Source organism: Zea mays, chromosome 2, assembly GCF_902167145.1.
Source record: "Zea mays cultivar B73 chromosome 2, Zm-B73-REFERENCE-NAM-5.0, whole genome shotgun sequence".
In the NCBI taxonomy this organism is placed as follows: Eukaryota; Viridiplantae; Streptophyta; class Magnoliopsida; order Poales; family Poaceae; genus Zea; species Zea mays.
The window spans coordinates 181690420-181705182 of record NC_050097.1 but is presented as its reverse complement, the minus strand read 5'-3'; the positions used below and the strand labels follow the sequence as shown (position 1 = coordinate 181705182).

General features: G+C 46.7%; 1 protein-coding gene and 1 long non-coding RNA gene across 2 annotated transcripts; both read right to left on the bottom strand.

The window, feature by feature from the left end:
• Positions 1–5269: 5269 nt before the first annotated feature.
• On the bottom strand, positions 5270–5765 carry LOC109939396 (uncharacterized). The gene is made up of 3 exons (XR_002267676.2): positions 5676–5765; positions 5495–5545; positions 5270–5389 (listed from the first exon to the last, which is right to left on the bottom strand). It is a non-coding gene; the product is annotated as an uncharacterized lncRNA (long non-coding RNA).
• A 524-nt stretch (positions 5766–6289) lies between these two features.
• LOC109939305 (probable beta-1,4-xylosyltransferase IRX14) lies at positions 6290–8832 on the bottom strand. Its single transcript, XM_020549076.2, has 4 exons — positions 8827–8832; positions 7763–7953; positions 7132–7680; positions 6290–6538 (listed from the first exon to the last, which is right to left on the bottom strand). The coding sequence occupies exons 1-4, from the start codon at positions 8830–8832 to the stop codon at positions 6526–6528; spliced, it is 759 nt and encodes a 252-aa protein (XP_020404665.1). The 3' UTR covers positions 6290–6525.
• Positions 8833–14763: the final 5931 nt, after the last annotated feature.

The following is a 14763-nucleotide window of genomic DNA, read 5'->3' as shown; positions in this document are numbered from 1 at the left end:
TAAGACACACCCAAGTGATCAAATCCTCTACCAATTCCACAAAAGCTTTAGTGTTAAGTGAGAGTGATTTGTTGTGTTCTTTTGAGCTCTTGCGCTTGGATTGCTTTCTTCTTTCTCATTCTTTCTTGAGATCAATACTCACTTGTAACCGAGGCAAGAGACACCAATTGTGTGGTGGTCCTTGCGGGGAAGTTTTGTTCCCGGTTGATTTGAGAAGAGAAAGCTCACTCGGTCCGAGGGACCGTTTGAGAGAGGGAAGGGGTTGAAAAAGACCCGACCTTTGTGGCCTCCTCAACGGGGAGTAGGTTTGCGAGAACCGAACCTCGGTAAAACAAATCCGCGTGTCACACTTCTTATTTGCTTGCGATTTGTTTTCCACCCTCTCTCGCGGACTCGATTATATTTCTAACGCTATCCCGGCTTGTAGTTGTGATTAACTTTGTAAATTTCAGTTTCGCCCTATTCACCCCCCCTCTAGGCGACTTTCAATGCAGCATGATGTTTATGCCAAAGACATGTCCACACAGAAATACTCTGACTCTGCATCACCTTAGTGACATCTTTTGAGTCTCTTCACCTTATATTTCGGTGGCATTTAAGCTCTGCATCCCCTTAGGAACGACTTTGGAGCTTCTTCACCTTCTATTTCGGTGGCATTTAAGCTCTGCATCCCCTTAGGGACGACTTTGGAGCTTCTTCACCTTCTATTTCGATGGTATTTTGGCTCTGCATTTCCTTAGGAACGACTTTTGAGCTTCGGGACTTACTCTGCGCTCCCTTAGGAACGACTTTTGTAACTTTGGAACTTACTCTGCGCTCCCTTAGGAACGTCTTTTGTAGCTTCGGAACTTACTCTGTGCTCCCTTAGGAACGACTTTTATAACTTCAGAAGTTTGTTAAGAGGGAGCATCTCACTCGATGATATTACAATATTATTACATGAAATTGGAATTTAATCCTTCGTGAATTGTTTTTCATACAAGAAAATAAAATGGCAGAAAAAGCAAAGATGCACCAGAGGTAGGATATTCTTTAGTAGATGTGCTTGGATCGGGCACAGTGCTATTGACTGTGCAAGCTTTGGACTCCTCCCAAAAATCGTGATGCTGCGGAGCGTGTTGGTGCCCTTCTGGCTGCTGGCTTCGGACCAGAGTAGGTGCTAGCGGTGGTGGTGGTGGGAGCTGGGCCCAGGAAGCTTGAGAATGGCTTGCCGAAGCGACAGAGGCCATAGGCTGTTGATTACCTACGTATTCTGGGACGTAGGGAGAATAGCATGAAGCAGTATGTAGTACTTGCTTCGGCTGATTCTGCCATGCTTCAGCTTCGGTAATCTCTTTCTGCTTCTGAATCGTGACTTGGCACGTTCTTGTGGTATGGCCTTTGTCTTCGCCACAGAACAAACAAAACAGTCTCCTAGGCTGATCTTCGTATCTTCCTCCGAAGCTTCTGCCCCCTCTGCCTCTTGGAGCTGGTGGCCTAAAGGAATTCTGTTGTGGCCCTGACGATTGGGAGCTGTGCTGTTGCCTTTGGGGTTGGCTTCCCCTATCATCACCGGGGCTGGCGTTATGGATTGACCTAACATGCCTGGGGTGGAATCTTCCTCCGAAGCCCCTGGCCATCTCTGAGTATTTGTAAGCTTCTTCCCTTCTTTGCCGGAAATCATTATCAGCTCTTATGTATTCATCCATTTTCTGGAGAAGCTTCTCCAAGGTTTACGGTGGCTTCCTTGCAAAATATTGTGCCGTTGGTCCTGGTCTGAGCCCCTTGATCATGGACTCAATGACAATCTCATTGGGCACTGTAGGCGCCTGGGCTCTCAGTCGCAGGAACCTTCGGACATACGCCTAGAGATACTCTTCCTGATCCTGTGTGCACTGGAACAGAGCTGACCGGTGACTGGCTTCGTTTGAAAGCCCTGGAAGCTAGTGACCAGCATGTCCTTTAGCTTCTGCCAAGAAGTAATTGTCCCCGGCCGAAGAAAAGAGTACCAAGTTTGCGCTACGCTTTTGACTGCCATGACGAAGGATTTCGCCATGACTACAGTATTGTCCCCATATGAAGATATGGTTGCTTCGTAGCTCATCGATCAGGAACTGCTTCGGGTCTGAGTGTCCATCATACATTGGAAGCTGAGGTGGCTTGTATGATGGGGACCATGGGGTAGCCTGCAATTCTGCTGCCAAGGGAGAAGCATCATCAAAAGCAAAATTGCCATGATGAAAGTCACCGTACCATTCATCATCATTGTATGAATTTTTTTGATGAAGCTCCATGTGCTGGGGCCGTCGTTCTTGGTCATCCTGGGTGAGGTGACGCATTTCTTCGGCAGCTTCATCAATCTTCTTCTGAAGGTCGGCAAGCCGAAGCATTTTCTCTCTCTTCTTTTGGACCTGTTGATGAATAGCTTCCAGATCCCTGATTTCTTGGTCCAGTTCCTCCTCCTGAGATGTTGGGCTGGTAGCCTTCCTCTTCTGGCTCCTAGCTTCGCGTAGCGTCTCCTGATTAACGTCCAGTGGCTGCAGTGCAGCCCCTGGCGCTGCTGTCTTCTTCGGCGGCATGACGAAGGTCGATGCTTGCCGAAAGTGGTCGAATGAGTTCACCGGAGGTGGGCGCCAATGTTGGTCCTTGTTCTCGGATGCTATACATCAAGAACAAAGCAACACAATTGTTAATGATTAGAGACCTTCCTCCTTCAAAGCATTATCTCCCCTGGGATATAATGATCTTCAGACGAAGATCATGAAGGGCATACCTTCATGATTTTAGTGAATAGAATATAAATAGAGACATATGAAACACAAAGGAATATAAACAATCATTACAAATCATTAGATTATTTATACTCCCATTTTATAGACATGGATAAACATCAATGACATTTTTATTACATTTGTACCTTCGGCTTGATAGAAGATGGAAAAGCGAGAGTGACGCGAGAATGATTACAATTCAGCGTGAACAGTATGGTGTTACTGTTCATCTATTTATAGGCTAGATGAGTTAGGGGTTGGGGCGCAAGCCGCTAGGCTAGAGGATGTCGAAGATGGGGTTGGGGCGCGAGCTGCTAGGCTAGAGGAGTCGCGGTCCGCGGTCCGTGGAGGTCAGACTCCAGAGTGGGCGAGTGGTGGTTGTGGTCTATCACCTGGAGGAGATGGGAGTCGGGACTTGGGGTGGAGGTCTGTGTGCCACATGCATGGCTGCGTCTGTAGGGCACTCGAGCATAGGTTGTTGGCCACTTAGGTTTCGAGCAGATATGCATATGCGGGCTACAGGCATATGTGTTGGTGTTTGGGCCTCACTATCCACTAGGTGGTTGTGCAGCTCATTTACACTACAGGAAACTGGTTAAAGAACGTGGGTGAAAAACCGTCGAACTTAATGTAATAGGCCATCGAACTTACCATAAGAACGTGGGTTTACCGACGAATATAGCCAACGGCAATTTTTGGACGAACTTAGAGAAGTAAGTTCGACGGCCCCGACGAACTTAACATTAAGAACGTGGGTACCGTCGAACTTAACTTTAAGAACGTGGGTACCGTCGAACTTAACATTAAGAACGTGGGTTTTTAAGTTCGACGGGGGCCGTCGAATTTTTTCCCATAAGTTCGACGGCACCCACGTTCTTACATTTAAGTTCGACGGGGCCACGTGGCCGTCGAACTTATGGGTCCTGCGTGGGTCGGCGAGGGCTCACATTAAGTTCGACGGTACCCACGTTCTTAACGTTAAGAACGTGGGTACCCACGTTCTTAATCCTTTTCCAGAAAAAATAAAAAATACATAAATGAAAATTAAACACACATAATATCACATGCAACACAAAATATCACATACAATACAGATTTCAAACACATGGATATATGTACATATCACAAATTCCAGGCTAAGCACGCTCACATGGCAGGCAGGCATAGATATATTCACAAGGTAATACGAGACTACAAGTCCATAACATTAATTAACACGGTTACAAGAATAAGAATACAACCTATTGACCAGAAATATGCTTATTAACTAACAAGGGTAGAAAAATAACTATAATTTTGCAATTGGTATTAGTATTATACAACATGCAAATGGAAGTACATATGTGCTTATAGCAAGCATTGCTAATTGGGTTGTGTCAATTGGTCGCTGCCCAGTAATAAGCTCAAGAAGCATGACTCCGAAAGAAAATACATCGGATTTTTCTGTGAGCTTGCCAGATGTTGCATACTCAGGTGCCAAATACCTAGAGCCAGGAAGATGTGTATTAGCAAGCCATAATTATTACTAGCATTAGCATAACAAGTTGAATGTTGGAATAACTCTCCTGATAGCTGAGAATATGATGCAAATGACAAGGTTACAAAAATCTATAGGGTATTGTATCATTAAGGAAACTAACCATATTTCGATCTAGTCTGAATTGCATCAATATTAGGTAAATTTTCAGCCAAATAGGTATGCAACATGTCTGCCTATAATATCTAACCTTGAACTTGAATTATAAGGTAGCATTAATACATACCCAAAGGTGCCCATTACTCTTGTCGAAACATGGGTGTTATTATCAGTAGTGCACTTTGCAAGTCCAAAGTCAGCGACCTGTAGAGAGACAATTGTTAGATAAAATAAAGTTCAAAAAATTAAACAGTGGTCTGTACATTTAAGCAAGAAGGCTGTATAATTTCTCATCTGATGTGATTATAGACAAAATTCAACTAATGTGATCAAATTTCAAGCAAGCAAAACTTTACGACCACCAAAATAGATTAGATAGCAGAGATCACTTTATAACAACATCAAACCAGATATAATTAGTGGACTACCAAAATGTCCTAACATAATATAACTTAATCAAGTGGTTTATATAAGCATTGTGTGACAAATACATTTTCAATTAACAGAAACAGTCAGCTATTAACTCTAGAACAGAAAAGAAAAACTCAGAGCATACCTTAGCTTCAAATTTGAAGTCAAGAAGAATGTTAGATGCCTTAATGTCGCGGTGGATGATCTTTGGATGACCTGCTCATAAGAAAGATGTTATATAAGACCCGTGTATATTTCCATATTTACTAGGAAATATGATTGTAATAAAATATTTACTAGAAAAATTTACTAGAAAATATACTAGGAAATCTTTACCAAGAAAGATGCTCATAAGAAAGATGTTAGGGCCAAAATGTCCTAACATAATATATTTACTAGGAAATATGATTGTAATAAAATATTTAATAGAAAATTTTGCCAAAGGGACCAGCAGTTGAGTACCATTTCTTCTTTCAGACGATAAGGCCTCATGAATATCAGCTTTGAAGTGAGAAACAACGACAGAAACTTATAGAGATACATACCGCCAGGCCAACTAACATACCAACTCTTCTGGAGCTTCTGGCAGAACCTGAATGTTTTGGGGTACACGTAAGTTTTCACTAAAAAAGATGAGTTGGATCATTATGGAACAAAATGCACAAGTGATTCTAACAACTGTATGAAGAAAATATACCGTGTCTTCATATGGATTGCAGTTGTTCTTGAACCAAAGCCTTAAAAACTCCTGTGATAATTAAATGATATATTCAGAAACCTCGTTAAATATGAATCATAAGGTTTAAAGGCATAAAGTGCAATCAAGGATTCAAGGTAATCAGCCCATACGTGATGTGTATGACTCAAAGGTAGTTTACCTTATCAACATTTTCAGGTTCAAGGCCAGATATGAATCTATCTTCGTATGAATTAGCAATCCGATATCTGCTGGAGTCAGGAGTATGAACCTGCTTCATAAAAAGAGGATAATGATAGAAGATATACTGCCATATGATTGTGTGTATTATTGATTGCCGGAACAGTACACATATATAGGCAGGCGTACATAGGGATGAGGACAGGTGGCGCAACACCTTAGGCTGGGCCTTAGACGCACAGGAATGGCCAAGCCCACATAGGGGTGGTAACGGGCCATTTAATTTAACCTAGCAAATTTAAGAATCGAATCAAGTTAGGGCCGAATCATAAAACAATACAATTTTGAACTGACAAAATTAAGGGCCTTGTTTGTTTGTGAAGCAAGTATTAGGGCCATGATCCATTACCACGCCTAAGACCACACCACAGAAAAGGCATATTCTAGCAGATAACATTAATTTTATAAACCTAACTATTCAACATTTCAATATCTCAAAAGTTCTTATTCAATTGTACTCAACATAATTATAAAAAAATAGATAATACTCAGAAGAGAAAGTTTTCAACTACATGAAGTATCAGTTAATGATATAACAACTATGCCTATATCTAAGCATATAATAACTAGTTAGTACTATATGATTCTACATAATGCATTCTCACTGTTATGAACTTATGATGTCAGAATGCATATTTATATTCTTCCGCTAGTTACTAGGTAGAATGAGCACAAGATTAAAAAGCTTTTGCAGAATAACGTCAGAAGTATAACCTCATCAATCAACACAATTGTCCCATCAGATGTTTTTCCAAACTCATACTTTGTGTCAACCAAAATTAATCCATTCTCTAAGGCCACTTTCTGCCAATAGAAATCCGAAAAGAGTATCAGCAAGTTACACAATTTCGACATAACTGCAACACACAAGACTACCAAGCAAACACATCATCTAAAACAAATAAGAACTGCAGGACATATGCGGACTAAAGCACATTAAAGAAAAATTAGCGAACCATTTTTTTTGCAGTTTTTGCAAGTAGAATTAAATTGTAATAGTGAACATAGACTTAAAAAAACTCAACAGAAACAGAAAACATGATGATTCGCTACCTGTCCATATGCAAACAAGCTAGCTCAAGGCTTTGCTTCCTGCCTCATGAAAATCTTATAACAGTGAGAATGGTACTCATGAAAATTTGCCAGATGGAGCTCAGCTAAACATGGGCCAACAGTTTCAGTTGCTGGGTAGCTATTAGATAGTTGGTTTATATCCAGTTGCCACATGCATTCGTTGGAGATTTTGAGCCGTGAACCTAGCTAAGTCAGATAAGGCCTAACTTAACTTATAACAAGGTGGGGGATGAGTCTAGATGTCTGAATCTTGAATCTAACAAAATAAACTTCCCCAATAGCATAGCTGGGTAACAAAAACTTGGGATGTAAAAAAAACTCACCCTTCAGGAAACTTGCTATCAGCCCGTGCTTCAACACAAAGCCACCACAGTAGGACCTTCTTCCCATAGTTGCCCAGTGGCTCAACAGAGGACGGATCATTCAACAGAGTAAGTGGGTTCTCAATCTCCTCGCCATTCTCGCCCACAGCATCAAGATCCTTCACCCAGTCAGGCTTACCGTCAGCCTCCTTCCACAGCATCCTCGAGTTCAACACAAAACCAGCCCACTCCAAATCCCTGGGCAGAACAGGGGCTGCTTCACCAACAACTGTGGCCGTCTTCCCAGAGAAGGGCAATGAGTTGAACGTGTGCCATCCAATCAGATGCCCTGAGGAGTTGCAAGCAGGGCCATGGACTGGAAGAGGCATATTCTGCTTGTCCTCCTCGCTGAGCCGTAGTTGGTCTGTCGTGCCAGTATGCGCAAGGATTCCGACGGAGTGAGTGGAGGAGGCCGATGAGGTGGAGCGCCTAGAATGCGCGTGAGTAGGTCGGGGTGACGGCGAGCACCTGCCTCGGCTCCTTGACGCCGTACTAGCAGCGTTGTTCCTCCTGCACGCGCTCCATGATCCGGTGCGCCCGCATCACCTCGACGGGGTCCAGGTGCGGCCACGGCCGGATCCAAATCCCGTGCCTCCCCACCACGACGTGACTCTGTGGGTTCCCGGACGCCGCCCCCTTGTCGGCTGCATCACCTGCCTTAACAGTGGGGCGGCGGCGGCGGCGGGGCCGCGAGGTGGCGAGGGTGGGCCGCGCTGGGTGGTGGCGCGCGAGCCAGCGCACGGTGGGGCGGGCGCGGGGTGGCGGCGGGCGCGCGGCTGGCAGCTAGGTGCGGGCGCGCGCGGTAGACAAAGGGAAAGAAGAGATACGCGCAGGATGAGAGATCTAGGTTTTTGGGTTAAGTTCGACGGTGTCTACGTGGCCGACGAATTTAAGTTAAGAACGTGGGTACCCACGTTCCTAATACGATAAGTTCGACGGTTTTACCATGGACCCACGAATTTAATTTAAGAACGTGGGTACCCACGTTCTTAACTTAACCCACGAACATAACTCAATTAAGAACGTCGGTACCCACGTTTTTAAATTAACCCACGAACATTTATTAGTTTCTTGTAGTGTTAGCTCATGAATAACTCGTGAGCCAGCCCGAGTTTGGCTCATTAAGAACCGAGTCAAAATGTTGGCTCGGGTCATGATTCATTTCAAGCTAGGCGAGCCACTAATGAGTTGAGTCGAGCGAGTTCTCGAGCCACAAGTTTTTTGTCCAGGACTACCTCTACTCCCTCTTGTTTGTTGACATGCTATGTGACGATGTTGTGGGGCGCAGTAGGACGTCTACATGCGCGATGGGGTAGATGTCTCATTACTCCTCGATCATGTAGGCACCTCACAGTCTCGGCTCCCACATTGACACATGTTTACAAACAAAAGGAGAGTGTCAGCACTGGTGCACCACACAACCTAGGATCGTCTCTTGTAATGACATGAATTATGATGACCGTGTTGATCTGTCTTTAGCCAAGTCCCTTGCTCATTTCCTACAACCTCCAAGCTATAGACTTAGCTCAAAGCTCAGGATTTGTTTCATTCATTAACCCGGTACTTTAAATTCTATGATCTTGTGTCACATCAGCTTCTCCAGACTTCTATAACTAGAAAAACATCATAGCGCTTCAGCTTCTTCAGGCCAATTACCTTCATTTTTCGCTTACAAATGCTCCTCCATAATTGACCCTTCGTATTTCTTCAAAGAACCTTTTCTATAGAACTTGCTTCATTGTCATTAATCCTTCTATCTGCTTCAAGCCTCCAATTTCACTTCTCCTAATGGTGATCACTTATTCGCTTGAGACTTCCTTATTAGAACATATAGATTATAAAGGATCAACTCATAGTGGTTGATGGGGTTGGAATACAACTCCAAGCTCACTGCCAGTACCTTGACTATCCTTATGACAAGATTAAAGATCCATTGAAGGATGTCAAGGTGGATACATCAAAGATAACTGATCATCTCGAGCCTCTTCTGTAGTACTATTCTTATCATTTGTATTGTAACTGAATTGAACATTGCAAGATCTTATTGACACACTGAGTACAATTGTATTATTTGGACACTCCAACGGTATGAATCCATTGATGATACCTAAGTTAGGTATTAGTTTAGAATCAAGTCTATATTTAGCTCATCTTCAAATTGTCTCCCATATTGTATATAACTGAGTTCTAAACTCCTCCTTTGACTAGACTTCTTTCATCTAGAACTCGATACTCCCAGTGCGGCGGTGCCCATATAGGGATTGTTCATAGATGAACGAGTTCCAAACTCCCCCTTTTTCTAGAGTGCTTTCATTTAGAACTCGATACTCCTAGCACCCATATAAGGACTTTTACGTAAATGTCTGAGTTCCATGAACTTGTACTCAGCCTATATAGGGATATTTTATCGTTGACAACCAAGGTCAAAAGTCCTCCTTTTAATAGAATGATTTCATCTAAAACTCGGTATTCTTGGTGTCCATATAGGGATATTTGTTTTAGATGATTGAGTCCTTAGCTCCTCCTAACATGTTGTGTCTTTATAGGAGTGTTTGGCCTTGAACTCAATCATCCTCTCTAAAGGTGCCTTACAATCACCTTATCGAAATGTTTCCTAAATACCTTTGGGCGTATGCAATGCCTAATACCCTTAGAACGACCAAGTCAGGTATGTGGCAAAGTAAGGGATATATCTTCATCTGTTTTAACTTGATGATCGTGGCTATACAATGCTGCAACATCAAGCTATTGGTTTATCAAATAGTTAATGGATGAGGTACCCAAAAGAGTTTCTAGTTAGGGACTCTTGGCCATTTCAAAAGCTAGCTCATGGCTCGACTCTGTTATTGAGCTTTGAGACTTATCATGGCATTGAACTAACTTAGGCCTTCAAGAAAATCCGGGGATGATCCATACGAATTAGTGCAAGACTTTACTCAATCATTAAGTATTGAGATAATCCAGAGGTAATCTTGAGGAGTCATCACAAGGCTCAACTCATTCATTTGATCTTTATACAAATCAAAAGTAATCTTCAGGAGTCAGAGCGAGACTCAACTCATTCATTTAACCTTTAGACAAATCATAAGTAGTCTTCAAGAGATGGCGGGTGGCTCAAGTCATTCATTTAGTCGTTGGACAAATCATAAGTAATCTTCAGGACTCGGCATGGGGCTCAACTCATTCATATAGTTTGGAGATAGTCTAGAGGTAATCAATAGGAGTCGGCATGGGGCTTGACTCTATCCCTTGATCTTCAGATAATCTAGAACTAATCCACAAGAGTCGGCATAGGGATCAACTCTATCACCAAGTATTGAGAAAACCCAAAAGTGGTCCTCAAGGGTCGGCACAGGTAGAGATGGCAATGGGGACCCGATCCTCGATTCCTCGTGGGAGCAATTTAGTCCCCACAAGGATCGAAATGGGGAAAATTTAGTCCCCACAATTAGGAAAGCTAGTCACAATTTTATTAGCACTTATTAAGTATATACAATCTCAATTGAATAAATGATCACCAAATGCAGTACCAACAATAAAATGCATGTCTGGTTTAATTTAATTCAATAACTTAATCATGTGAGGACTCAAGCCGCTCATGACGTGAGCATGGCTGATATATCAATTTTACACTCTATAGAGGTTGCACATCTTTACCCATAGGTCATGTAAAAGTTTAAAGAACTATGCACCCAACCATGTTGTGCTAATCAAGAATAATATCACACTTTCAAGGTGTGATTGCAGAGAGACGCTACGAGATCTTTATAAAGTTCCACTAGTATAAGAAAACCAGCTATAGTTTCAGACAGAGGTGTTGTAGGAATCACTCATCTAAAAAGCTACCACATAGCAGATTAGCTCAAGAACCTCCCTATACTTGAGCAACTCCTCTCCGCTTGCCCCTTTCAGGTAAGGTTCTCACACACTAACTTCCCTAATTAATTAACCAAGGCTAGAGCCATAATAGTCCTTATGGTGCACTGCATTCTCGAGTTGCCGATCCATGTTCCAATTAAACAAGGTGACCTTATCATGCATAATAAATAATCCAACAATAATAAATCATGATCAATGTTTCATATATAACATTATCCCTAAAAACCAAGTATAGCACTAGCACATCTACTCAATAATAAATAATCTAGGTGTAAACAAGGTACATGACAAACAAATCTAGGTATAACCTATTAGGTCCCACCAGGCTAACCTAAGTGTGCAATGCGTATGTAAGAACATAATAATAAGTATTATTGTCGGGGACCATAATTAGGGGTACCCCCAAGACTCCTAAACTCGGCTGGTAACCATCATCAGCACAAAGCTGCAAAGGCCTGATGGGCGCAATTCAGGTCAAGGCTCCGTCCACTCAAGGGACACGATCTCGCCTCGCCCGAGCCCAGCCTCGGGCAGGAACAGTAGACCAAGGCAGATTCACACCTCGCCCGAGGGCTTCCTCAAGTAACGGGCGCACCTTCGACTCGCCCGAGGCCTAGCTCGGGCAGGCTTCGCAGTGAAGCAACCTTGGCCAGATCGCCTTGCCAACCGACCGTATCGCAGGAGCATTCAATGCAAGGATCGCCTGACACCTTATCCTGACGCGCGTTCCTTAGTCGACAGGGCCGAAGTGACCGCAGTCACTTCGCCCCTCCACTGACTGACCTGACAGGAAAACAACGTTGCCTGCCCTGCTCCGACTGCTGTGCCACCCGCCAGGGTGAGGCTGACAGCAGCCAAGTCCAGCCTTAGGCACCATAGGAAGCTCCGCCTCGCCCAATCCTAGGGCTCGGCCCCCGCCTCGACCTCGGACGACGGTCTCCGCCTCGCCCGACCCTAGGGCTCAGACTCAACCTCGACCTCAGAAGACGAACTCCGCCTCGCCCGACCCCAGGGCTCGGACTCAACCTCGACCCCGGAAGACGGTCTCCGCCTCGCCCGACCCTAGGGATCGGACTCCACCTCAACCTCAGAAGACGGTCTCCGCCTCGCCCGACCCCAGGGCTCAGACTCCACCTCGACCCCGGAAGACGGTCTCCGCCACGCCCGACCCCAGGGCTCGGACTCAGCCTCGACCTCGGAGGAGTCACCGCCTCGCCCGACCTCGGGCTCGGACCGACCACGCCGCAGGGGGGGTACATCATTACCCTACCCCTAGCTAGCTCAGGCTACGGGGAATAAGACCGGCGTCCCATCTGGCTCGCCCCGGTAAACAATTAATGATGGCACCCCGCGTGCTCCATGACGACGGCGGTTCTCAGCCCCCTACGGAAGCAAGGAGACATCAGCAAGGCTCCGACAGCCCCGATAGCTGTACTTCTACAGGGTTTAAGCGCTCCTCCGACGACCACGACACCACATGAACAGGGCACCAACACCTCTCCGACAGCCACGTCGGCATGTACATAGGGCTCTGGCTCCTCTCTGCTAGACACGTTAACACATTGCTACACTCCCCATTGTACACCTGGGCCTTCTCCTTACGTCTATAAAAGGAAGGTACAGGGCCCTCGTACAAAAAGGTGGCCGCGCGGGAGGTGTAACACCCTGAATTTGGGGGTATAAAATTTCTTTGCTCATATTCACAAATTCAGGTGTTACTTCCTTTTCTCATCCTTCCTAATTCTTTTCCCTCTCATTTCTATAGGAGCTAAGTGCTTATTTTACTTGTAATTATAGTCTATTATGTTAAACCCTAAGGGAGTATGAATTGTTGCATCATGTTGAACCCTAGATTTCACTTTTGTTTGGTGCATAATTCTCAAAAAGTCTAATTTGGATTTGGGGCTCATTTGAATTTGAATCAAATAGAATAAGTAAAAAGAAAAGGGAAAAACAATTCAGAATAAAAGAAAAGGCAAAGCAGCCCACTTACCCGCCCTCCACGGCCTTTCGGCCCAGTCGGCCCATCTCGCGCGCGCGCCTCTCCCCCCCCCCTTCTCTCTCTGCGCAGCGGGCCCGGCCTGTCGGCGCGGCCGCCTTCCGCGCACCCGCCTCCCTCTCTCACTGCTCGTCCGGCCACACCTGTCGGTGCTGCCGCTTCCTCGCGCGCGCGCCCGCTCCCTCGCTCTCTCTCTGCCCGTGGGCCCAACCCGTCAGCCCCGCTTCTCTCGCGCCCGCACCCGCTTTCTTCTCTCTCTCTGCGTTGCGGGCCCGGCTTGTCAGCCCCGTCGTCCCCGCGTAACCACCGCCGAGCTGCTCGCGCCCACCTTCCCCGCGCCCACGTCGCGCGTGGGACTCGCCCCACCTCGCCCTCGGCCACTTGTGCCCCGAGCCCCACTCGCCCTCACCCTCTCCCCCCATTTGCGCCCAGTAGACCCCCTTTCCCCCCCGCTGCGCGCACGCAGAGCGCCGCCGCCATAACCCCGCCGTCCCGAGCTCGGTTCCTCGTCGCCGTTGGAGCTCCGCCGCGCCCTTAGCCCTGGTGAGCTCCGCCCCGACGTCCGCAACTCGGAACGCGCCCCAATTCCCTCTCCCCCTCCCTATTTCTCTCTGCCCGCGCTCACCCGTCGTCCGCCGTGCAGCCGCCACCGTCGACCCGGGTCCCCGTCGCGTCTCTGTCGCCGCCGAGGAGTCCCCGGAGCCCGCCTTGAGGTAAGGGACCTCTCCCGCCCCTATCGCCCTTTGTTTTGCTCTCTGTTGCGTTTGATTGCTCGCCGGAGTAGAGTAACCCCGCCGCCGAGCCGCCCCGCCGTGAACCGCCCCCCTCCGGTGCCTCTGCCCCGACCCAGACCCCACCAATGGAGTCCCCGTGCCCTCCCTAGCCTCCCCGACCACTCGGATTGCCCCAGAGCCCCGCCAGTCGCCCGTGCCCCTCGTCTCCGGCGAGCCCTCCGCCGCGGGGACGAGCGCCGCCGCCCCAGCTAGCCGTAGGGAAGACCCAGGCCGCCCATCCGATCTCCGCCGTTCAACCCAGATCGGGCGGCCCTGATTCAACTCGCCCGGACCTAATCCTGGCCGTCCGCCAGCGATCCAGCGGCCCAGGCCCACTGCCCCCTCACCCCGTCTCTCTGCCCGCTAGGCCCCGCTTGTCAGTCCGCCCGCGCGCGCTGCCCGCCCGGTCCCGCTTGCCAGTCGCCCGCGCGCGCTGCCCGCCCGGTCCCGCCTGCCAGTCGCCCGCGCCCGCGCTGTCCGCCCGGCCCCGCCTGTCAGCCGCTCACGCCGCCGCGCGCCTGCGCGCCCGCCGCGGGATCTAATCCTAGCCGTCGATCTGAGATCCAACGGCTATAGGCGCCCGATACCCCTTCGCCCGCGCATTTTCTTAAAGAGCCCCCCTGTTTTCTGGAAATTGCGCCCGTCGTCCCTGGTTTCTCGCAGTTAAGTCCCTGGCCCTTTTATTTAATTCAAAATAAGTCCTTAGGGTATAATTTTAACCCCTAAACTTGTAAAATTCATAACTTTGTCATATGAACTCCAAATTAGGTGCTTCAAATTGCAAAATGTTCATAATATTATTATCTATCTGTTTATGCAATGTTTCCCTGCTGTTTCCATGTATTAATTAATAGCTAATCACTAGGATAGGATTAAGACTATTGAAACCTTATTTAAGATAATTAGAAATGAGTAGACTTTAATAAAAGTTGGATTACTTAA